Below are 24,456 nucleotides of genomic sequence, written 5' to 3' on the forward strand. Positions count from 1 at the left end.
GAATAAATAGTGCTGGTATTGACAGTCTTCATTGATGAGTATTCTGATTAATGTGAAGGCTGTGTGTGTGAACGTGACACACCGGAGCTGTTTAAACAGCTGTTTCATTAGTCGCACCTTAGTTAGATGTGAAGACACGGAACTAAAAGCTTGAAAGCAGAATTAATCACATATGAGTGCCACTCATTCACTTTCATGATTTGTACTATTATTGATGCTGGTAGCGATTGAAACGTATGAAACGTGCAGCAGCAGCAGTGATGATGAAAGTGTCTGTTAAGCAGGTTTATACGGTGAAACAGCGTTAGTCGGTTTAGTAAGTCTTAAACAAAATGATAAAAAGTCTAAAAGGTAAAATAAGAGGAGCCGAAGAATAAAACTATAATATAAAATCAAAACCACAGAGAAGGTAACAGTATTGAAAATCTGGAAACCAGGTCCACTGTAAAAAAACGTAACGTGAAATTCACAGTAATTAACTGGCAGCCATTGATAAGTAACTTGCTAAATAAAATCACAGTAATTTACTGTAAATAAATCACAGTAAGTTACTTGTCAGATGCTAGTTATTTGCCAAGAAAATGATCACAGACTTCATCAGTTTAAACTTTTGAAATGTAGGCCTCCTGCTCCAATGTCAGCTGCTGTGTGTATTTTATTATTTAAATGTATATTATATCATATGACATTAGCACTGTACAATATGTAAGCGTATTTATGTCCTATATTTGCAACATTAAAAAAATACGAGTATGGAAATGATGAGACTACAGCCAGGCTAGCAGCAGTGTGAGGCTGTGCTTTGAGCTAAATCCTGATGTTAGCATGCTAATTGTTAATATTTGTACCAAACTACATGAAAATCCATCCAACAGTTATTGAGACATTTACCCAAAACCACGGATGTGAATGTCATCATAAAGGTCAGAGGATCGTTTGAATTTATCATCTAGGAACAATGAGTATCTGAGCCAAATTTTATTGTAGTTCAACAAGATATTTCAGTAAATGACAACCTGCTGGTGGCTCTTAAGTAGCCTGGTATTACTAGACCCAAATTCACTGCTTCATCAGGGTCTGGTACATTGCATTGCCCCGTAATGGGCTTAGATTTTGGGTTAATCTGGTTGAGTGGTTGAGCAAATCGTAATGTGAACAAGGTTTCCAGGCTATCACCTCAGTAAAGATTGAAGTTGTAAGAAGCAGGCACACGGAGAAAGACTAGTGATTAAAATATCAGGATTCATCCTCTGGAAACAAGGAACATCTGCACAGCAATTCATTGCAATTCATCCCTTTTATTGAGGTATTTAAGTCCACACCAAAAAGGTGGCGCAAGTGATCAGCCTTCATTGCTATAGCCCTAAACCAAAGACTTAATGAAATGATCATCACAACAGTAATACTATATGAACTCAAAATGTGTATGATGGAACAATTAAGATGGAAATTACTGATTGTGTTTGTAATGGTTTTAGAAATGTTTTTCAATCTTAAGATCAAATTGTTTAATTATATATCCATCGAACAAAAGACAAATATGAGTAATTTGGATAACTTTAGATTGCCACTCTTCAAATATATAGATGTCAGGAGTCGTTTCACTCATTTCAGAATGTTGAGCACTGAAAATACTTTGCAGTATCTATTTCTAACGTCAGTAGCAGCAAGGTCAGTGAACTCAGTAAACGATAGACTTTTCAAAAGTCTGATACCATGAAGTCCCTATTACACACACTCTCACACACACACACACACACACACACACACACACACACACACACACACACACACACAAAATGGAAAGTATATTCCACCAAAGGTTCCTAATTTCTGTTTTCTGTCTATCAACTTTCTCCACCCACAAAGGGACTTTACAAGATCAAACAGACCAGAACATGACCTGTGTGTGTGTGTGTGTGTGTGTGTGTGTGTGTGTGTGTGTGTGTGTGTGTGTGTGTGTGTGTGAGAGAGAGAGAGAGAGAGAGAGAGAGAGAGAGAGAGAGGCACACTTCATCAAGAGGCCACATGAGGGCATTAAATTTTCTTGGGACTATTAAACAAATTCACACAAACTCTGTATTGTTTCATTTATGAGGAAAACGTAAAAAACATCACATGAAAAATACCATAAATTTTTGATTGAAAAGGTATTTCTGACATATTATGTCATCTAATAACAAAATAATAAAACAACCATGCTGATGGATACCAATTTGAAATATCAATAAAAATGTTCACAATTTCACGTCTTACATGGTCTTCTGTAACCTTTATTTTTTCTGTTTATTTCCTCCTCTGCCTCTATAAATACTGGTTTCCTTTTTCCTGACTCTATAAATATCTCTCAATGACTATTGTTAACTCATCAGTGAACCAAATCGATTCTTTCCTAGAGCATAGTCAAATCAGACTGTCAGAAGTTTCCGAGCCCATACTGCACCCAAAGGAGTACATTCCTGTCCTCGGTCTCATTTGACTGTGGTTCGCTCTCTCTCTCTCTCTCTCTCTCTCTCTGTCAGCTCGGTAAGACTCGTTGCTTTCCGATGATGATAATATTCCGGAATCAAAACCAAATATGGTGCATGGAGGTTGTTAAAGGGTGTTCCCCTTCTCACCGGATTCAACCTTCTATGGGTTCAGGAGCTCAACCGGAATTCCTCTTTTGATATCGGAGCGCAGTCACATAGGTTAGAAGATACACGAGACTGTAACTGTAAAAAATGAATGAAAAATTATAAGAAAGGAGAATAAGTTAGACCTGTGTCTGCTTGTTGTGTGTGTGTTGTTGGTTTGTAGTTTTGCGGCAGTTTTTTGCTGTTTAGCAGCGGATGGAAAAAGTCGGTGTTATCTGTGGTGGCTCTCCATTAACAAGTGATTCCCTTTGAAATCGTCACGGAGCCTCCCAGCCAATCACTGTCGGCAGCGCCTCTCCGCTCTCCGCTCTCACAGCCCTCCCACTCCATATATGGGCAATGACGTAACGGCCGCGTTCAAAAGGTTCCCCATATATACATACTAGAGGCACGGCCCCCGTTCCCGTTACTTTACACGGTTTGAAGTTTGTCACCAGAGCGCATGAAGCGCATCAGAGACACGAAGCTCATCCTCTCACACGGTGACCGACAGAAAGATGCAGTGGTGACCCCCGCTCTGCAGGGTTACACACTCTCAGCCTGTTCCTGATAAGCTTTGAAGAGACCAACAGAAAAACGACTTTTTCTTTTCTTTTCTTCACGATGACGGCTAAAACTCTGGAGAAAGTGCCGTTGAATCTCGGGGGGTTCGTGCATCCCGCAGCAGAGAGCGTGTACTCGGTGGACGACATCGCCTCCGGCATGCCGACCTCCGTGGCTATCTTCCCCAACACCGATTTAGGAGCGCATTACGACCAGCTTAATGTGGCATCAGGTAAGATGACAGTCTGAGATACTTATTCATGTTTGAAAAGTTTTCTATATCCATCCAGAAAATAATTTCCCATGCGCCTGTAGAAGAGAATAAACAGGATAATTACATGTTTTGCTTTGAATTATCAGTTACAAAGATTAAAACCTATGTTGAAATTTTACGCATAACGTAGTTAGAACAGTCTATGCATAATGGCGCTGAGATGCACCAGCTTTCTCTCACTTAAAGCACACTTTTTATGTCTAGTGTAAACAGTTTAATGGATCGTATTTTCTGATTTGTTCTCCTCTGCAGATGGCCTGATGGGCGCAGACATGAACGCAGAGAAACGCTCTCTGGATCTCTCCTCGTATTCCAGCGGCTTCACTCAACCAGCATCCCACCGCAACCAGACTTTCACCTACATGGGAAAGTTTTCCATTGACTCCCAGTATCCAGGTAACTGGAACCCCGAGGGAGTGATCAACATCGTCTCGGGCATCTTTAACATGGCCCAACCGCCGCCTCCTCCTCCCCCTCCCTCCTCCTCGGCGTCCTCCTCCCCGGCCTCTACAGGGTCTCCCAATCACTTCTCCAGCGGAAATTTGAGTTGCACCATGGCGGCTCAGAGCCAGGCGGAGATAGACCACCACCACCGTCTATATTCACCCCCGCCTCCGTACTCCTCCTCCGGCTGCGGGGAGGTGTACCAGGACCCCTCGGCTTTTTTGTCCACCTCCACCTGCCCCATCGCCTCCTACCCTCCACCCTCATACTCTTCACCTAAGCAGCCCGGTGGCTCAGACGCACCGGGGATTTTCCCCATCATTCCCGACTACTCTGGCTTCTTCCAGCCGGCGTGCCAGCGGGACATGCACACGGCAGGTATCCAAGATCGCAAACCTTTCGGCTCGTGTCCGCTCGATACATTCCGTGTGCCACCACCCCTGACCCCGCTGAACACTATCAGAAACTTTACACTGGGCGGTCCGGGTGGTGGTGGCCCTGAGGGAGGGCCGCCCAGGATCCCCTCTGCGTACAGCCCACAGAACCTGCCCCTGAGGCCGATCCTGCGGCCCAGAAAGTACCCAAACAGACCGAGCAAGACGCCCATCCACGAGCGGCCGTACCCCTGTCCGGCGGAGGGCTGCGACCGCCGGTTCTCGCGCTCAGACGAACTGACCAGACACATCCGCATCCACACTGGACACAAACCGTTCCAGTGCCGCATCTGCATGCGCAACTTCAGTCGCAGCGACCATCTGACCACACACATCCGCACGCACACGGGGGAGAAGCCCTTCGCCTGCGATTTCTGCGGCCGCAAGTTCGCTCGGAGTGACGAGAGGAAGAGACACACTAAAATTCACCTGAGGCAGAAGGAGAGGAAGTCTTCCACTGTTTCCTCCTCGTCCTCCTCATCGTCCAGCAGCTCCGGGATGGAGCGGTCATCAGGCGGCCTCAGCGTAACCAACGGGATCTGTTCATAGATCACCATGGCAGCGTGACGCACACTAACCCCCAAAAAGAAAAGGATGATCAGATAGTTATTCTGAAACTGTTGGGAACTGAACATAGCAGCATAATCCCCATAATGGGAATAAACAAGAATTTGTGTCCAGTCGTGCGCAATTAAGCACATGCACCAATTCCTGCTGCAGATCTGACAGAAAAATGCACTTTGCCTGCACAGTCTACTGAACATAGAAGTAAATATAGCCATCAATTCATACGAATTTACAAGGGATTTTTTTTTTTTTTTTTTTTTTTTTAAATATCGTCAACACTTACTGAGCGCGCAGCCTGCGTGTGTAATGTGAAATAACTGCAATAACGTTTCAAAGAAATATAACAATCTTAAGTTATTTAATTGACAAAGAATTCATATTAACATGTTTGTTGATAACTGTGTTTCCCCTTTAGTGCCTTGGTTTGTGTCAATTTGTACACTGACTGATTCAAGGACGCTTCTAATGCAATGTATATTTGTCATTTAATATGTAAAGTTGGAAGACATTCTATTTTTGTACTCATTTCGTCTGGTGTAACTCCAAATGTTCAGCGTTGTGGCTTGTTGACGTGTAAATATGTTGAACTCATACTGACTTGACATTTTGTTGTGACGTGTGTTTTGAGACTTTATTAAATATATGAGGATGATAAACACAGCCTGCATCATGGATTGGTTTATTACTCAGAACGAAAGTGCAATACAGGCCAAGGTGCGTTCACGGACACCATGAATGCCTGGGTTGCAATCGGCCAATGATATCCTTTAATTTGCATTTATATAAAAGACATGTTGATATTGGAAAATGTATTAGGTAAATTCCATGTTGCGTCACCAAAGACATCTATGAGTCAGAATTTGTACCCACTCATTTTTTTAAGTCGTCACATCAGGTTCAAGCGAGCCAAGAAAGCCAGTCCGCGCTTTGTCACAGCGCAGGTGGAAAATGCAGACTGTCAAGCGCATCTCTAGGCAAAATATTGTAACGGCCTGGGTGACATGTTAGATTAACTGTTCAAAGTGTTAGTGTTCATTCTTGTTATTGCTGTATTTGGATAAATTGTGAGACCTGTCAGTCATCCCTGTACCTATGACAGTGAACAGTGTGGGACAGCCGCCTGTGATTGGCCAGGAAACAAGGGGGGGATGGGAGGGGGGGTCCTGTTTCTCCTCGCTGCTTGTTAGAGGGAGTTCACGTGTGTGCGAGCGAGACATGCTACCGGTAAGAATTAGCCGTTGTGTTGGCGTTGGCTCCGGCCCACAGTAGCCTGTATATGGGTCCGAATAAAGTTCCAGGAAACCGGGTACCGTCTGGCGGCTTCCTTAAGTAGGGAAGCTACAATATGTTACAGAAACCAACTATTAACCTCGTGATGAGTCAAGATGCCTTTGGCTTTCTCTGACTTTATATTCTGAGAAATATAGATTCCACTTCGTTTGGCTTTCATATACAATATCACTCTAACAGAGACTGATTGAGGCACTAAAGTCTTACGAAGATAAGACAGTGTCAGTACTTGCTTCTTTTTTCTCCTGAGTCCGTTTGACACCGCTGTTGCAGCTGAAAAATGTCATAAGAATACGTCAAAGTAACATTAATTAATCAATCAATGGTATGTACTGTAATTGTATTCAGATCCACTCGTGCACTAATGATTGAGCAGTGATATTAAAAACCTTTTAATTTACACATTCACACAGTTGTCGTTTTTTGCCAGCCGTCTTTCCTGCATTTGACATCTGCAGTTGTGTTACTTATATTTTGGATTTCAGAACCCTTCAGATTTTCACATTTTTCTGCATAGATATGACCTAAAAAATCAGAAGTCCTAAAAGTAGATCAAGAGAACCCAGTTAAATAACTATTAGTTTGTATTATATTGAGACCAAACTATTATAGGCTACTTTATTGATTGAGGAAAATTATCCAATATTACATACCAGTATCTATGAGTGGCCAAAGTATATGAACCTCAAAGGATTAGCAGTTCATTTGAAGGTGGAATTAGAGTCAGGTGTTTTCAGTCATTGTAATGACGAGCAGGTGCGAGTGGGCGTCCTGTTTTATTTAATGAAGAGGGATCCATCCAAGTCTGATCCTCATGACACAAAGTTTGTGTAAGTGTGTTATGGCAGGAACAAAATAAATTTCTAAAGAGCTTAGAAAAAGAGTTTATAATGCTGTTCAGGCAAAATCATCTCTGAACGGTTAGGACTCCTCTAGTCGGACAGACTGTGTACAAATGGAAGAAATTGAAGACCATTGTTACCTTCCCCAGGAATGGTCAACCAACAACAGTCACTCCCATGTAAAGGAAGAGTAATTTCTGAGTGACTGAAGGATTTTCTCACACTGGATAATGTTAATATTCATCTGGAGAACACTGAACAACAATAACATGTATGGCAGGGTTACAAGAAGTGTGTCACAGCTTTCCAAAAGAACATCGCTGCTCAACTGCAGTTTACCGAAAATCACATGCAAGTCGGAAGACTTTTGGAAAAATGTTTTAGGGATGGATGAGACAAGAATGAACACTTTCTGGTTTAAATGAGAAGTTATCTTTGGGAAAAGGAAATCACTGCATTCCATCATAAGAACCGTATCCCATCTGTGAAACATGGTGGTGGTAGTATAATGGTTTGGACCTGTTTTCATCTATGTGGGCCGGGATGGCTTGCCATCAATGATGGAACAATACATTCTGAGTTATACCAATGATTTTTTTAAAGGAGAATATTGGACATTTGTCCATGAACTGAATCTCAAGAGAAAGTGCATCAGGCAGCAGAACAACAACCATAAACACACAAGTCGATCAACCAAAGAAGAATGAAAAGAAAAATAAAGTTAATGTTTTGGAATGGCCAAGTCAAAGTTCTGACCTTAATTCAATTCAATTCATCCATTATCTATACCTGCTTTATCCTGAACAGGGTCATGGGGGGGCTGGAGCCTATCCCAGCTCACTTAGGGCAAAGGCAGGGTTCACCCTGGACAGATCACCAGTCCATCCCAGGGCCACATAGAGACAGACGGAAACAAAGACCATTCACGCTCTCATTCACACCTAAGGGCAATTTCTAGAACCACCAATTAACTGGAAGTGCATGTTTTTGGATGGTGGGAGGAAGCTGGAGAACCTGGAGAGAACCCACGCAAGCTCAGGGAGGACATGCAAACTCCGCACAGAAAGGCCCAGGCCAGGATTTGAACCCCGAACCTTTTTGCTGTGAGGTGAAAATGTAACCACTGCACCACTGTGCTGCCTCAATTCAATTCAATTCAATTTTATTTTATTTTATTTATATAGTACCAAATCACAACACAGGTTATTTCATGGCACACTGAAGTCCTTACAGCAGAACTTTACAGCATCATACAGAGAAACCCAACAATTCAGCAATTCCCACATAAGCTAGGAGGGAAAAGGACAGCATAGACATACGAAACATGAAATGTTGGTGGGGCCAACAATCACAGAGCGAGACATGCAGCTTCATGACGGGACATCTGCAAAAGAAAGAACAGAAACTACGCGAGCGAAGGAACTGAATGGAGACAACAGACAATAAGCAAATACTATGTGTGGCATAAGGGAGTGTTTATCCCTCTCTGGGCCTTCGTGTCATCCCTTAATTACAAGGCCATCACTAGCCAATCACGATGGGCGGGCATCATATAAATGCAGAGAGGATTCCCTTAGCTCCACCTGACGTCAAACGTGTGCCCTACTTCCGGTCTGCCTGACTTCCGCCGCTGTTACAGGTATGCGAGTGCTGCCATTGTTTTAGTCAGTCGTGCGTTTCTGGTGTTACATTTTCTGGTTGTGATTTTTGTAGACGATCTCTTAGGCTCCCCTCATCCTGCACAGGTGACTCACCTGCGGGTCAGTGTCAGTCGGTCTCGATTACTCCTGATTTTATTTTATTATGGTGTCACGTCTTGTTTACAGAGCTGCCGGTAGTAGTGCTACATGCCCTCCTCTCCTCGGACAAACGTTCCCTGATCGGTAGGTGATTGTATGGTGCTAGTTCATACATTTTAGTGTTAATTATTATTATTATTATTTTATTAATTTGATGTTCATCCTGTGTCACGCGGAACTTTGTCAGAAAGTGGCTACAGCTCACCTCCTCACGTTTAAGGACGCTGCTGTTTTGCCTACCGGGTGTTTTCCCTACCGGGCTTCGCCGTACCCTGCGCAGCAGCTTTTGTCTACAGTGCCTGATGCTGCTCAACTACCGGGCTTCGCTTGCTCTGGTCAGCACTGCGCCCCTGCTTAGTGTCGTTTCATTTCAGCATCACACTGTTGTTTAATTACATTGTGTCCCTTCTGGATGATCAGCTAACTTGAGTTATTTTGTTTGTTTGGTTTTCTATTTCGTTAATTTTCTTTCTGCTCTCTGTCTCTGTAGGAGCTGCAGGGCCTAAGGTGGTGGGGTTGGTGCCTCCTGGTGTTGGTGTCTCCTGTGCTGTGTGGTTTGGTGCACCCCTGGCTCTGAACCCTCACGTGTGCTTGCGTGTGTGATTTTTGTGCCCAAGCGTGATCGGGGTGCCTCCTCTTTTTGGGGTTTTCACCTCTAGTGGTCCGCCCCTAGGCGCCTCTAGGTGTCAAGGATGATGTGGTTCTATAAGATCTCTGTCAGGATGATGTGGTTCTATAAGATCGGTCAGGATGATGTGGTTCTATAAGATCTCTGTCAGGATGATGTGGTTCTATAAGATCTCTGTCAGGATGATGTGGTTCTATGAGATCTGTCAGACTGATGTGCAGGATGGGGTCACCCTGAAAGCCACTCATGATTGTGTGTTATATTGGATAAATTTCCTCACTAAATCAAAGCATCATATTTTGTTGTCATTTATTTAATTGGGTCATCTTTGTCTACATTTCAGATTTGTGTAAGAATGTTTTATTTAATATTTATGCAGATATATATATACATTGTAGGAAATTCTTTAAGGTTTGCCCTCAGAGGGTAAGATACACGGACACGCAGAGGTTTCTGGGAAGTAAAATGCCTATATGGTTCTGTATAAGTGCCTCTGAGTGACACTTACTAAACATTGTTTATTCATTAATTTTCTTTTAACCCTCTGAGGTGTTATGAACAACCGAAAAAGTATTTATCTGATAGATTTATTTTTTAGCTGAGGCTTTAGGTTTGAAGGAACCAAACCAAAATGATCTTGAGATACATGTTGTATGCAACTTGAAGGTTAATCAATATCTGATAGTGTCATTATTATCAGATGTCCTTTGATTGAGTGGTGCAGCCTGTGGATGATGAGTCAAAGTGTGAAATTGTGTGTTGCGAAAGCTCTGAGCAAAATGTAATATTTTAGTAAATATAGCACTGACAGGAAACGTCAATTACAACATCCACAGTGAAAATAAAATATCTTCGGAGTTGTAGTTTTCTTACAGAAGTAACCTTTGATTCAAAAGGCAAACAAGCACATTTCTCAAAGCTCCAGACTTCAGCTTTAAGAAGTTACATCTTGATTCTTCTGCCGCCAACTTGACCACAAAAACAAATGAGCAGTCCTGCAGAGAATCATGGACTTCACAAAGACCAGCTCTGTTATTGCGCCACCCCCACCCCCCGCACCCCCACCAACCAGTGACACTTAGACTTTGTCAGTTTTCATGGTTCCTGATGGTCCTTGAACACAGCTGCACCTGCACTTCCCTTACTGCCCTGTTCAGTTGGAGGTTTGGTGTTGTGCCTGATGATGAATCCTGGAAGATTTCAGTGTAACAACTGTTACAGTTGTTGTTACAACTTAGTGTAAAACTGTAAAATATCATTTCACTTTCAGCTTAAAATTGTTTCTTAACATTTAAAACTTTGACAAAAAGTAACTTTCACTCCTCATTCTGTGTCTTGATTAGACATCCCTTGTTGTTTTACCCATAGATTACTACATTTAGATACTTTCATTTATTTTCTGAGGTGGCTGCTTGATATTGCAATTCTATTTAAGCTTAATTAAACTGGACTGGTGAGTAATATTTCATCTTGTTTATTTGCTACCAATGTGTTAGTTTATTCATCTCCTTAAGTAGTTATTTGAACTTCAACAAGTCGCTTTAAGATGACTAATGAGGTCCATTGTGTCTGTAAAGAATCACTTGAACTTGGAGTTGCAGCTTAGCACAAAGACAACAAGTGAGGCTGCTGCTGGTGACTGGGTGTCATTCTGAGTGTACAGTGAGTAAAATCCAATACTTCATTATGATTATTATCATGAAATATCACGGTAAGAAATGCAGGACTTTCCTTCAAGACACACAGCAGTGGGGGTGCCATTCACTCAGTGTCCTTTAGGAGGCACACTTCCATGGTATTGCCACGAGTTTTTTAGTCATACAAATTTACTTGCATATAGACCAACAAAGGAGTCCATTTATTTGTTGTTGAGTTTAAAAAAATATATTATTGATTTGGTTGTAATAAACAAAGTCTAGAAGGTCCTGCATATCTTATTAACACTTCATGTAAATGAAGTAAGTTTTAAGGTTTTAACTCTCAAAAAATGATTTTGATTTACATATTCTGAACTAACTTGAAAAAAAATAAACACAAACTTAACACATTATACATTAAGTTAATAAATATAAGATGTGTTGTTTTCACTAAATCCCTGTGATGTTTTACAGTGATTGTTGGACTCGGAGCAGTGAACAGTTATATAAAGGGAAAATATGTCACATATCTGACATCTCTACTAACGGCTGCCAACAAATGCCTTTTCTTGTTCAAGCCACACCACAAATATCCCCCACACTGATATACTGGTCCGATAGACTTTACACTGGAAATTGAGGATAATTGCTTATAATATGAGGCACAGCCACTGACCTGACGGGCAGGGTCACTGTTACCTCAGAGACAAGTCTTCTCACCCTCTAAAGCATGAGTATGTGTGAACAAGCATACGACATATTAACATTATATTGAAATATGTTTTACATAAACAAAGACTTTAGAAATGACCCAGTGTGGCAAGCAACAAAAGAATCCAGAGAGCTGTAGTCAATAACATGAAGCATATATATATAGCATATATAGTTATAAGAAGGCTTTCCACCAGTGTAAAAAGAAAATGATTCCAGCAGATATTCATACGAACATTTAACTTTACAAAAATTTAAGTGAGAATCACAACCAAATAATTAGGTCCTACCACAAATCCTGTATTGTACTGGAGTGTGGGAGAAGGGTTGGCCTGTCTGGACAATGACCTCTCTTCTCTTCTCTTAAAAAAAACAACAACCTCCGTCTGGATCAGGCTGTTTATGGGTCATAATGTGGAAGAGAATCCGCTCTCCGTCTGTTTTCATGGACAGTTTTAATGGTTTTATTGTACTTTGTGCCTATTTAATTTAGTATTTTCTCAGGTCTTAAACAGAACATATCAAGTAGGCTACTGGGCTTGGGCTTGTCCTTGACCCGAGAAACACACTCGAGGGGAAAACCTTTTCTGAATGACTGGTTCTCGTTGGGTTAGATGTGATGTTAAGTAGCTGGAGAAGCTATTATCTGGACATAAGTCATATTCTAAGAAGATCTCACTACTGTGAGCCCTGAGACAAAGGGACAGCCATGGATGACATCATGGGATTTAGGGGAATCTATCGGAATATAATATCCATAATCTTGTTTCCGTTAGTGTATAATCACCTGAACATGTGAATCCAGTTTTCATTACCTTGGAATGAGTCTTACATAGAGAGCAGGTTTGAGCTCAAACCAAGTACAGGCTTCAGTGAGGCCACTTTAAATTCTCTTACATTTTTGGAGGGGGGTGGTGGTGGTGGTGGTGGTGGGTTATGACCCATAAACAGTCTTGGTCAGAAACAAGTTCAATAAATGAGGATTGAGGAACAATTTAGATGAAATTAGATTCATAGATAGCCAGTGAGTTACACAGATAGATGTGTGTCTTAAGTCACATTCAGACTATATATCTGAAATACAAACATTTGTTCCCTTCTTGAGGTCAATGCGAGGTCAATGTGATGGTGGCGAGTTTGTAAAGATTTAGTCATGTCATCAACAAGTCAAAACAATCCATTAACAGCAGATGTGATAGTTATGATGGTTTTACGCACACAATAAACACACGGGTGGCTTCTGTCCAACGACATAGTGGTACTTAGTGAAAAATAAACATATTTGTACGGCATGTACATCTTGTATTTGTATAAAGCTGCATTCACTGCAACAGCTGCAGTTTGATTATAGAAATACTCCCGAGTGGGTCTATGCCTCCGTTAAACACTTAAGTTGAAGTTTGCATATAAACTCGTATAGATGTTGCTGCCAAGAAGCTATAAACTCCAAAATGTGGATGATGGACGGTCAACCCAAAAAACATAATGGCTTCGGCTATCGCTGGCGCGTTGGCATAAACGTGGTGGTACCTCCCTTTCTGCTATGCAGCCAAGATGGCGATTGTTTAGGAGAAGTGTTCAGTGTTCCAAACTTAATTTAATAAACCAGGATGAGCACACCATCCAGGTACTTATAGTGCACTGAATGTTTCCAGACTTGACACATGTAATTGCACTTATGCCCCCCAAATGGTAAATGTAAGTACGCAAGTTCGAGATTCAAGACAGCAATAAATTCATGCAGTGCAAATGAGAGCTGGCGGTGAAACCACCAAGCTGCCGGTAAGGGAATCCATGGAGCCAAAGGCTCTTTGCAGCTGGCCTGTAGCGGCCCCATGCTGGTATTGGACTTCACTTTTTGGGCCCAGAAGTTACATCATTTTTTTTGTACAGTTCATTACATTAATTTTTAAAGATAAACTCTGGAGTTGTTTGGTAAAAATTGACTGATTGCCTTCTGTAGTTTTGAGCTATGACTTGTTTAGTTTGTATATGTACGCTTGTATTATGTGTACAGTGTCTTTTGGACGCCAAAATCAAATAATGATTTCATCCAAGAGTTTCTGATTGAAAGTATGATGACAGTTTCATTCTCTGGGATTTTTATGTTCATGTCTCTTGTGTTATACATTTTTCAGTTTGATGTTCCCTGCTTTATTTTGAAAGTATCTGTTCCTGTCCTCTCGTTTTTATGGTCCCTTGTGTTTGTATTTGGCATTCCCTTGTGTTCTCCCACCAGAGGTCTCCAGTCTGTTTCTCCATCATCAGTCACCTGCCTGCCACACCCACCTCACCTGCTTTCAGTTCCCTAATCGGACCCAGCTGCAGCCACTAACCCTTCATCCCAGCCAGTATATATTCTCCCAGACTCCATTCCCTGATTGTCAGTCGGTTGTGTTCTGTGGGTTCCCTGGTTTACCTGATCCTGTCTGTGGACATTCCTCTGAAGTTCATTTGTATGTTATTGTTATTGTTGTTGAAGCTTTTATTTTATTTTTAGATCAGCTGTGCCGTTCGTTGTTTTTCCTGAATCTGTCCCAGGTTTTTTTTTTTTATGTTTGATAAACCCCATCATTAGAATATGATTAAAAACTCTGTGATTAATTTCCAGATACACTACTGTCAAGGTTGTATCATGAACCAGCCATGTCTGGAGTTTGGCAGGCATTTCCATGTTGGTTAGTTTAGGCATGAGGAGTAAGAGGAAGAAGATCACAATCATAGCATCGAGTTTCAGTAGTTTGGTAGAATTCACACTGTTAATGTTTTTTTTTTCTACAGCTAAGTTAGATTGTATGAAACAAGCAGCTCTGTTTTAGCAAGAAAATAGCCACAGCTTAACTGTACAGGCCCATCTAAGCCATTTGGAATATTTAGTCTGGTTTGTGTTGCCATTAGCTGCATAAGGGTTAATTTGAAGTTCTCAAACAAGGTCAGTCCACCTGGTCTGTTGGCTACTAAATATTGCTTCAGTGGTGGATAACTAGATCACCAACTATGATCAGCAAACTAAACATATTACCACTGTCAGGAAGGTCGTACAGAGATGTATGGTTATATGGTTATAAGCTAAGACTGGACCGACTGTCGTGCCGTCCTGATTGACGGGCTCGCCAAGTATGATAAAGGACGAGCATTATTCGTTAGCATCCTCATCTGTTTTATTCTTCCACATACATTCAACATCAAAGTCACAGGAGGATTGACACGTAGACCTGTGTGGTGTGTCAAATGGAGGACAAAGGAAAGTCGAGAAATGAGCTAAAGTAACATACAGTGGCATATAGATGGGAATGATACAGTGTTTAAGCTTAAATGTAAAAAGGAAGGAAATAAAATGTTTTGGTTCTCCATTTTTAACAATTCTTTTCATTCTGTGATTTCAGTGAACGTCAGTAAAATAAATTACATCACAGAACACGTAGAAATCACTGGACATTAGATTTTTTTTTTTATCCCACAACTTTACCATTCCTGTTCAGGAAGCATGTTATCTGGAATAAGTCAAAAGGCACAAAAAGAAAATAAAGTGTATATATAATATATATTCTTCTTTTGGAAGAAGAAATGATTGTATACAATAAAAATGACATTCTTGATAAGTATACATTCAATATTCACATGTAAGGCAGGTAAAACGAGAGTTACGGGCAGCGGTGTCACGATGTAGACGTCCTCTGCACCGCGGAGAAAACCATAACATGGAAAAAGCTTTCTGAGCCTTGGAGATCCTAACGACACCCACCGGTCACACGTTTGGCTGAGAGCAGTCATGAGCGTATGAGAATATGAACTCCTAGAGTCAACACTTTTCCTAGTAGTGACGGGGACATTTAAGGGTTGTAGAAGGCAGTTCGGTGGTCCTAATACTGGGCGAGGGGTCTGAGTTCACGCCCCTGTGTCTGCAAGCCCCCCGCTCTGCTGTAGTGTCCTTGAGCAAGGTATGAGTTCCAAGTAATCTTCTGAACGCAAAGGGGACAAAACTAAATGTCCCCCTGTGGATGAATAGAGATCAGAATATGATGTCTGTGTAGTGTAGTTGCTCTCAGCAGGTTTCCTTCAGACAGAGACGGCCGGGCCTGGATACGGCTCGCCACCACACCAGAAGTCCTCCGGTTGAGGGACTTCAAGCAGCCATGCCTCCTCCTCCTCCTCTTCCTCTTCTTTCTCTTTGGTCTCTCCCTGCTGATCCTCGGTGCTCTGAGCATCTGTTCCTTCCTCTGCCGCGGTTTGCAGGAGTTTGTAATAGTGACAGTCGCGCCCGTCGTCTGGATTGTACGGCGGCGCCAGGATATCCAGGAAAGCAGCGGGCCCCTCCACCGCATCGATCTGGTGGAGGTTGTCCCGCACAGGACTGAGGAGGCACGGCCCACTGGTCTCCGAGTACTCGGCGACCGAGCGGAGCGTGGATCGCCTCACGGAGGCCGTCTGCAGCGGGGTCAGCGGGGGGTCAAAACGTGGCAGGATGCTGCTCACCGTCAGGTCGTCCTCCCGCTTGTCGAAACAGCGGACGCTCACCTTCCCGTAGAGGACCTGGACGAGAAACACGAGGCAGTTAGGAAGGAAAATACTGCTGACGCAACAATAAATAAGTTTCTTACTATTACTATCACCTGAGATTCTACCACCGAACATAGGTGCACGCTGCAGGACGATACTATGATTAAATTTAACTCCTCTAAGTGGTTACTCTACATCGAAGATGATTATTAAGTCCCAGACGGAGCTGATCTGTGACCAAGGAAACTTAAATAAGTTTTAAAAGTCATCATCATAAATTTTTTTAGGAGATTGCTACATTCATCATGCTGGGAACCCTCTCATGTTTTTTAATTTGTTTTTGTTATACTCCTTCTGTTCTGCACCTGCTGCCGGTTGGGAATGAATGTTTACACCATCCACCTTCTTCGCTTCATCGTAACACAACACAGGACGACCCAAGTTCACAGCAGGTCGTCGCAGAAACATCTCAATAAACCTGTGCAGTGTGAATTTACTCCGTTCATATCAAAGGTGCAGCTGGTGATTCTTAGACACATGATACGGTGTAACGTAGTCCCACTGCTCAGGAGAACTCATTACCACACTGAAATGTCTAAACACACCGATAGTGGGCCAAATAGTAAATTGAGGTTTAAATGTTTTTGTTGGAGCAAACATGCGTTTTTTTTTTTTGTTTGTTTGTTTTAAGGAGAAACTGTTCCGATTATTTTCACACTGGGAGCAATATTATATATATATTTATATAATATTATATAATACTGAGACCAAAATATGCTTCGCTTCGGGGACCGCATGAAGTCTTTTTTTTGCCAAAGCGAGATGACACAGGGCCTGTTTTTATGGGTTCTTAGGAGAAACACTTGGCATTCCCAGAAGCACTAATAAAGCCAAGAACAAACCTTTATGACAAACGAGGGACTGAAATGAATCCAGAAGAAAAAGGCATGGAGAGCTTTTTTTCTACCAATTCTGTTTCCAAAACATCTCAACTCTAACGGTCACATTTAGTCCAGTGCTACATTTATTCCTATGATAGAATATTGCTGCACTAGTTGGAGGTCTGATAACACAATGTGAGCACATAACAAAGTAACAAAGCTGTTAAAAGACTGTGTCTACAATACGCGCACACAAAATCTACTCATAACGCCAGCCCCAGTTTAGTTTATTTTGTACTTCACCGACACAAATTTTCCCCCACTGTTTGGTACTGGGCCCGAAAGGTTCTCCATCCTCGGTCTTAGATGGAACCAGCGTCAAAACCAGGTTTTAGAGGTCCAGTGTGTAGCTTTCAGGGGTACCAATTGTCAAAAATGAGACATAATATTCACAATAATGCTTTCATTTGCGTAAAATAACCTGAAAGCAAGAATCTTTATTTTCTTTTGTGACCCTCAAATGAGCCCTTCATATCTAAATAGGGAGCGGGTCCTCCTCCACGGGACGTGCTGTGTTTCTGTCCCTTCTGGGCTCCTGTAGAAACATGGCAAACCAAACTGTTGCTCCAGAGAGGGTCTTCAGAGGTTTTTTTGTAAGTGTCAATAGACTCTCTTAAAAGCTGGGAAGGAGACTGCAACCCCACCCCTGGGTGACACTAAATCCTACACACTAGCTACTTTAACCAAAGTGAGTGAAGTGTTTTAATATATTACTTCCATTTGTCTGTGTGTTAAGTAATTAACAGGCCAAAAAACAAAGAGAAGGGTAATTAAAAGTAAATCCTAAACAATAGTTACATACATATATTTATTTATTTTAATCAAGATGTAGTGTGTAAAATTGCAGTAATGTACTTGCAAAGGTAAAGCATAATATAACACAATTTTAAAACTTGTTTGCCCAACCCTGCTGGGTACATTTGAGTGAGGACCACCTGAAAAGTTATATATATATATATATATATATATATAACATATATAGCATGGAAATGCGTAAAAGACCTGGAGCATCCCGTTCATGCCCGGGTGGTCGTGCAGCGGTATGGAGGCACCGGTCCTCAGCAGGAACACCCCCATGCTGAACACCTCCGTCTCGCAGATGTGCATGTAGGTGACCGCGGGGTTGTGGGGCCCCGGTGCCCCGGAGCTCAGCTTGGTTTTCCGGGGAGCGATTTTGAGGTCGGCAGCCCTGACGGAGGTCACTAAGGAGATCAGTTCACTCAGTTTATCCGCCACGACTTTATTCTCCCCGTTGGCCGAAGATATCAGTCCTTTGTAGGTGAGATAGGCTTGCTTCGCGATGTTTTGAATAAGAGGAGTTTTGTTGTCCCGCGGCATTGTGGCTGTGGACTAAAACTAACGGTTATCGGTGTGTCTGTGGCACTGCTCCGACCGCCAAATCAACTTCTTAAAACCCCTACAAATCTTCCATTGTCACCAAATTCATTCCGAAGTTTGTCGGTCCACGCTCCAAAAACACAATATTTACAATTTCTATAAATAAAAAATGTAATTCATGATGATATTGTCTGCTTTCACGCCTGGATACGAGCCTCCCTTCTGTCATTTTCCGCCGTCTCGCCTCCTCGTCCGCGCTCACGGAGCATGCGCAAGAAACGAAACGCAGTCTGGGATATTGAGTTTGATAAAAAATATAACAGTGGTGTAATTCACGTTAAGATGAACTGTGAATCACTGCGTCATTCGATCATGTTTTATAAAAGAAACTGGTGTCCACGTGTGGTAGATTAATGGATGTAGTAATGTTGCCCAAACAATGATAAAAGAATAAACCTGAACTGCATTGACACTACATTTCCCAGAGGTCCCGTGGATGCAACAGCTTGCAGAGGGAAAGGCCAGACAGGCCATTGAACTTTTCGCAGTCCTGCCCCTTACAACATCACAGCCTCCATCACTGCTTCGAGATGCTGTCAACTCACTTTCTTTTCACTTTACAACTACTCAGAATTATATTTTATGAGTTTTATTTCCAGAGCTTGAGACCACATTATGCATTTATTTACTCAAAATGTTGGGGTTGCATTCACACAGTTCTCACCATATAGATCATTAACCCCAGAGGCATATAGGCCTAACAAACACAGAGTAGAGACACATGTTGCTGCGGATTTGGTCAGTGCAGTTTTTATTATGCAATGTGCACCACAAATTAATAGTCTATCTTTCAGTTATTGGGCACAAAACATGATTTTATCTGCTCAGTTTTGATAGTTACAGTTCCTCTTTGCAAAGTTTCAGATCTATGTAATCCTGTGCTCATCACATGGAATGGACTTCTTAAAGGAAAGCTACAACACATTTGAACTTGTGTTTTATTCTTATTTGCAATTCCATCAGTATAATCGATGCTTCAGTCAAACATTCACAGTAAATGATGGAAAATTGTGTGAACCCTTATGTCTAATTATCTTCAACATCAACAAAAGCTAATTGGAGTCTTGAGCTATGTTGACACTCAAAGATTTTCAGATTGCTATTCACAAGAAGCAGCTGCTGATGGGAATCATGCCTCACAAAAACAAGATCTCAGAATACGTGTCTGTAAGACTTGGAGAGGGTTAGTAATCTCAAAGAGTTTAGATGTTCATCGGTTCACAGGTACACACACAATATGCAGAATGCTCACAGTGTAGAAGAAGCCCAGGATAATAGCTGAAGATGTAACGCTAAACGTTTGCTACGTGTACGCCCAAGTGTTCGCCCTACTTTGGAAGACTTTTGAAAAACGCTGCTGTTTTAGTTTGAAACTTACCGGGCAGCATTGTGACGATGCAGACATCTGTACGTTTGCTCCAGAGTTATCAGTAATGATGTTTCCTTCCCTGATTAGTCACAGCTATTAAATTCTGCCTATTATGATGCTACTACAGCCTACATGTGCGGGGGAAAGGTATTATTCAATGATTTGTAATGATACTGGTATTCAGCGGGCTGAAGTGGTGTCTACTCAGAGCACTCAGGATCTCATTGGCAACCTGTGCTGAACACACGGTACGCCACAATGCTTGGGAGCAACTTGCTGTACACACAACCACTAGTTAAATCTACTGAATACAACAGGAAGGAAAATATTTTTGGAATGTACGAGAGTTGTGCGACTGCATGTTCAGTTCATGAATGTGTCAAGTGTCAAATGATATACTTCCTCAAGGCGAGTTTGTGGATTACTTCTGAAACTTTGCTGAGATACATGCGTAGACGGAGGTTGTTTTCCTTTTAAAACTGAGTTTTACGAGAAACATGTAGCCTTTGAAGGACTCGTTGGAGCGGTCGATGTCTCTGTTCATGAGTCTAACATATGCAGATCTTCTAACAAGCATGGTGGAGGAAGGAAGGAGACCGCGGAGGAAACTGCTGCTGTCGCTACGTGACAAAGAGCAACCTCGATACTCCACAACACTTCTGGCAAAATGTTCTGTCTACTGATGAATATAAGGTTCAATTACAACTGTATTTGATGAGAACACGTATGATGTAAAAAAGTACACTGCAAAAAACATCAAATCAATTTTATTTGTATCCAACTCACAACATAAGTCACCTCAGGGCACTTAATATAGCAAATATCCTTACAACAGAAACTTACAACACTGTAGAAAGAAATCCAAGAAAGTGGGCATATATCTACTTTTATGGTTTGAATGAGCAGAGAGAAGAGAAGAGAAGAGTTTAGAAACTTGATGCTCCAGAGCCAGAGATACCTGCATAAAGTTTCAGGGAGAGAGAGGAAAACACATAAACTATGGGAGAGAAGACACACAGTAAATCCAAGGTAAGTGAAAAAGACATAAAGAGAGGAGAGATGGGTGCTCAGTGCATCGTGGGAGGTGCCCCAGCAGCCCAGATCTAAAGCACACGACTAAGGGATGGTTCAGGGTCACCTGAGCCAGCCCTAACTCTCAGCTGTACCAAAAAGTACATTTTTAAGCCTAATCTTAAAAGTAGAGAGGATGTCTGCCTTCTGAGCCCAAACTGGGATCTGGTTCCACAAGAGAGGAGCCTGAAAGCTAAAGGTTCTGCCCCCCATTCTACTTTTGGAAACTCTTGGAACCACAAGTAAGCCTTCACTCTGAGAGTGACGTGTTTCCGATTGGACAATATGAGGTCTTTAAGATATGATGGAGCTTGGTCATTAAGGGCTTTGTATGTAAGGAGAAGGATTTTAAATTCCTGTCTTAGATTTTTACATGAGGTCAGTGAAGAGAAGCTTATACGGGAGAAATATGGTCTTACTTGCTAAATCTGGTCAGTATTCTCTCTGCAGCCTTTTGGATCAGCTGGAGAGTTACTGGGACATCCTGGTTTTATGGAATTGCATTAGTCCAGCCCAGAATTAACAAATGCTTGGAGTTGTCAATCAGGATCACTCTGAGACAGGATGTTTCTGATTTTAAAAATATTGCGCAGGTGAAAGAAAGCGTTCCATGAGACTTGAATTATGTGTAAATAAGGCAATGCCATCCAGAGTAACTATATGGTGCGAGAGTGCGTTTCTGAGGTGTTTGGGGCCAAATACCACAACTTTGGTTTTGTCTGAATTTAGAAGTAGAAGACTGCAGGTCATCCAGGCCTTTATACTTTCAGACATGCTTGAAATCTGACTAACTTATTAGTTTCAGCTGGCTTCGTAGATAGATATAGTTAGGTGTCATCCGCATACCAGTGGAAATTGATGCAGTGCTTCCTAAAAATATTGCCTGATGGAAGAAGGTAGAAGGAACCCTGTGGAACTTCATGACTCCACGGAGGAGTAACCACAGACATGAAAAAAAATATAAGAATCTATCAGATAAATGTGATTTCGGTATCTTGCAGGATAATGTAAGCGTGACTCAATCAGTCAGGAACTGTCATTGGGGTCATTGTGAAAAGCAAGGACAAACTACTTATTTTTTATATTAACTGATCTCAACTCCAGGTCCATGGACAGACTACTTTAAACTCACAACTTACAACATCTATTACAACCCATAATGAGGCCAAAGCTTTGACAGGGCTCTAAAATGGAGCTCTTGTAGGAGACAAGCGCCATAAGTGGTGATAGGTCCCAGGTCTCAATCATCATTTATGGCTAGACAGCCTTGAGTGAAAGTCATTTAATTGGCTCTTGTATGTGCATTTTACATTTGAAAGAATCTTTCTAATCAAACATCTGTATGAGGCCCAAACGGTGTGTTGACCTGTGAGGCTCTAGCCCTGTGCATTGTTCTGCCTGTCAGTGTCTACTGGAGCAGAAGGAAGTGAGCATTGTTAACCCAACAACAAAACATGGGGTGACTCATCCACATCCTGAACACTCTAAAACACAGCGCTGCGTCACCGGCATCACAAACAATGTATGTGAAAATGTATTTTACAGATCACATGTGCAATTAAACACTCGTCACAGTTGTCTGCGCGTTTAGGTTCGAGTACCTCCTTACATGCGTGCATTTGTGTGCATGTTGCATTATGTATGTATGACGTGTGTTAGGAGTGACACACAAAGAAAGCAATATCCTCTCGAGAAATAATGAGGCCAGTTCATTATACACACACATACACACACACACAGTGTAGTTGACACAGGCACAGAGTCATTGCTCCATAGAAGATGAGAGTGTGTTGCTTAGAGACCTGTCCTGGATAAAGCATTTGACAAACTCTTTTAAATCCATCTGACATTTTTTAGGATCAGAACGGTAGTTCATGAAATACCCTGTTTGCTGCGTCCTCCCCTTTCCTGTCCTCAGAACCAGTGGGCACATGAGCACACCAATCCAAAATACCACAGACAGGTTCGGTGGTTGCCATATGTATTTAATCCCACTTACATAAATAAAATCAGAGCAGGCTTCTTTTTTTAAATGGAACTTTCTGAAGCATTTCATCCTCTAAAAAAATTAAGCTGACTCCTGTCTATTGAAGTGGATGTGAATCAGGCAGTTGGCACGGATCATGATGCAGCAGACAGTTTCTCAGGAACTCAGGTTCACTACAAATAAATTGCAAATTAAATTACACATTAAGCAGTCCCACCAGGATTTTGCTTTTTTGTGGTTGTTAGATTGCTGCAGCTTTTCAAAAAAATTGTGATGTAATAACATTGCAAGAATTAGACACATTTGCTAGACAAGGGGGAGACATTTCTTTTTTTGTAACAACTACCTAATAGAGAGTCATATGCAACCACTTTCTATGATAATGAATAAGCATGCTGCACATCACAGAAATATTTTGATTATAATCTTTTTTTAATCAAAGTTAGCTAGCACAGAGGAGAAAGAGAAGAGCCTTGCTGATTCACCAAAAATTCACTAATACAACAATAGTAAAATAGCTAAAAGTAATGGACCCCGAGTTGAAACGTTGAGCTTCTGTCACTGTAAGTCTGACTGATCTAAATACTGAATCTTCAAATAGATGAAAAAATATTGCAGCAAATCCACGGCAGTTTAAAATCATTTCAAATGAACACAAATTGGATCTGTGAACAGTTCATTTGTTAAAGCTGTGAGCTCCACCACACATATCAAATCCTCATCTTACAATCTGGAGTTTAAGTTTCATAAAAAAATATTGTTTGAGTTCGGCATTCACTGAGGACAATGTTGTAAAGACCCCCTGTTTGTCTGACATCTTATTTGCATTTGCTGCTGGTCCTCACATATAAAGCCAACATTATTCCCTGGCTGTTTAAAATGTGCATGACTGACATTGCAGAGAAGTCAAGTAAGCTTCATCATGCCATCGTCAGCGCTGCGGCCAAGAAACTCTGAATGGACCAAGTGATTGTCTGGCTGTTTGCTATTTGCATAGCAATATATGTACATACACATACACATGCACATTTAGAGGACACGTAAATGTACATTATATATAAACACAGACATGCACACATTCAACTTTGCACAAAAAAACAAGTTTGATGGAACAAAAATTCACAGATATATTCTCAGACAGACACACACACACGCACACACACACACACACACACACACACACACACACACACACACACACACACACACACACACACACATTCCTCAGTCTTCTGGAATCAGCATATTGGGACAATGAGACAATGATAACAACTGCTTATGGATCATTCAGTGGCCTTTGTGTTCAGTCAATACGCAGCCTGTTCTCTGTCATCAGAGTTGTCATTATTTCGCAATGTGTTCCACTGCTGAGAACATGAGGAGTC

At 41.6% G+C, this 24,456-nt stretch overlaps 2 protein-coding genes and 1 long non-coding RNA gene across 3 annotated transcripts; 2 read left to right on the forward strand and 1 right to left on the reverse strand.

Annotated features, from left to right (window-relative positions):
• Positions 1-3,051: 3,051 nt before the first annotated feature.
• egr2b (early growth response 2b) lies at positions 3,052-5,540 on the forward strand. The gene is made up of 2 exons (XM_069168531.1): positions 3,052-3,411; positions 3,706-5,540. Exons 1-2 carry the CDS (start codon positions 3,240-3,242, stop codon positions 4,878-4,880), a joined length of 1,347 nt encoding a protein of 448 aa, XP_069024632.1. The 5' UTR covers positions 3,052-3,239; the 3' UTR covers positions 4,881-5,540.
• Positions 5,541-8,738: 3,198 nt separating this feature from the next.
• On the forward strand, positions 8,739-9,730 carry LOC138209791 (uncharacterized). Its single transcript, XR_011179201.1, has 3 exons — positions 8,739-8,913; positions 9,017-9,164; positions 9,320-9,730. It is a non-coding gene; the product is annotated as an uncharacterized lncRNA (long non-coding RNA).
• A 5,217-nt stretch (positions 9,731-14,947) lies between these two features.
• adoa (2-aminoethanethiol (cysteamine) dioxygenase a) lies at positions 14,948-18,826 on the reverse strand. Its single transcript, XM_069168593.1, has 2 exons — positions 18,249-18,826; positions 14,948-16,338 (listed from the first exon to the last, which is right to left on the reverse strand). Exons 1-2 carry the CDS (start codon positions 18,582-18,584, stop codon positions 15,865-15,867), a joined length of 810 nt encoding a protein of 269 aa, XP_069024694.1. The 5' UTR covers positions 18,585-18,826; the 3' UTR covers positions 14,948-15,864.
• Positions 18,827-24,456: the final 5,630 nt, after the last annotated feature.

The sequence above is a fragment of the Embiotoca jacksoni genome, unplaced genomic scaffold (genome assembly GCF_022577435.1).
Source record: "Embiotoca jacksoni isolate LCO1_2020_lvr unplaced genomic scaffold, fEmbJac1.0.p SCAF_40, whole genome shotgun sequence".
NCBI lineage: Eukaryota > Metazoa > Chordata > Actinopteri > Embiotocidae > Embiotoca > Embiotoca jacksoni.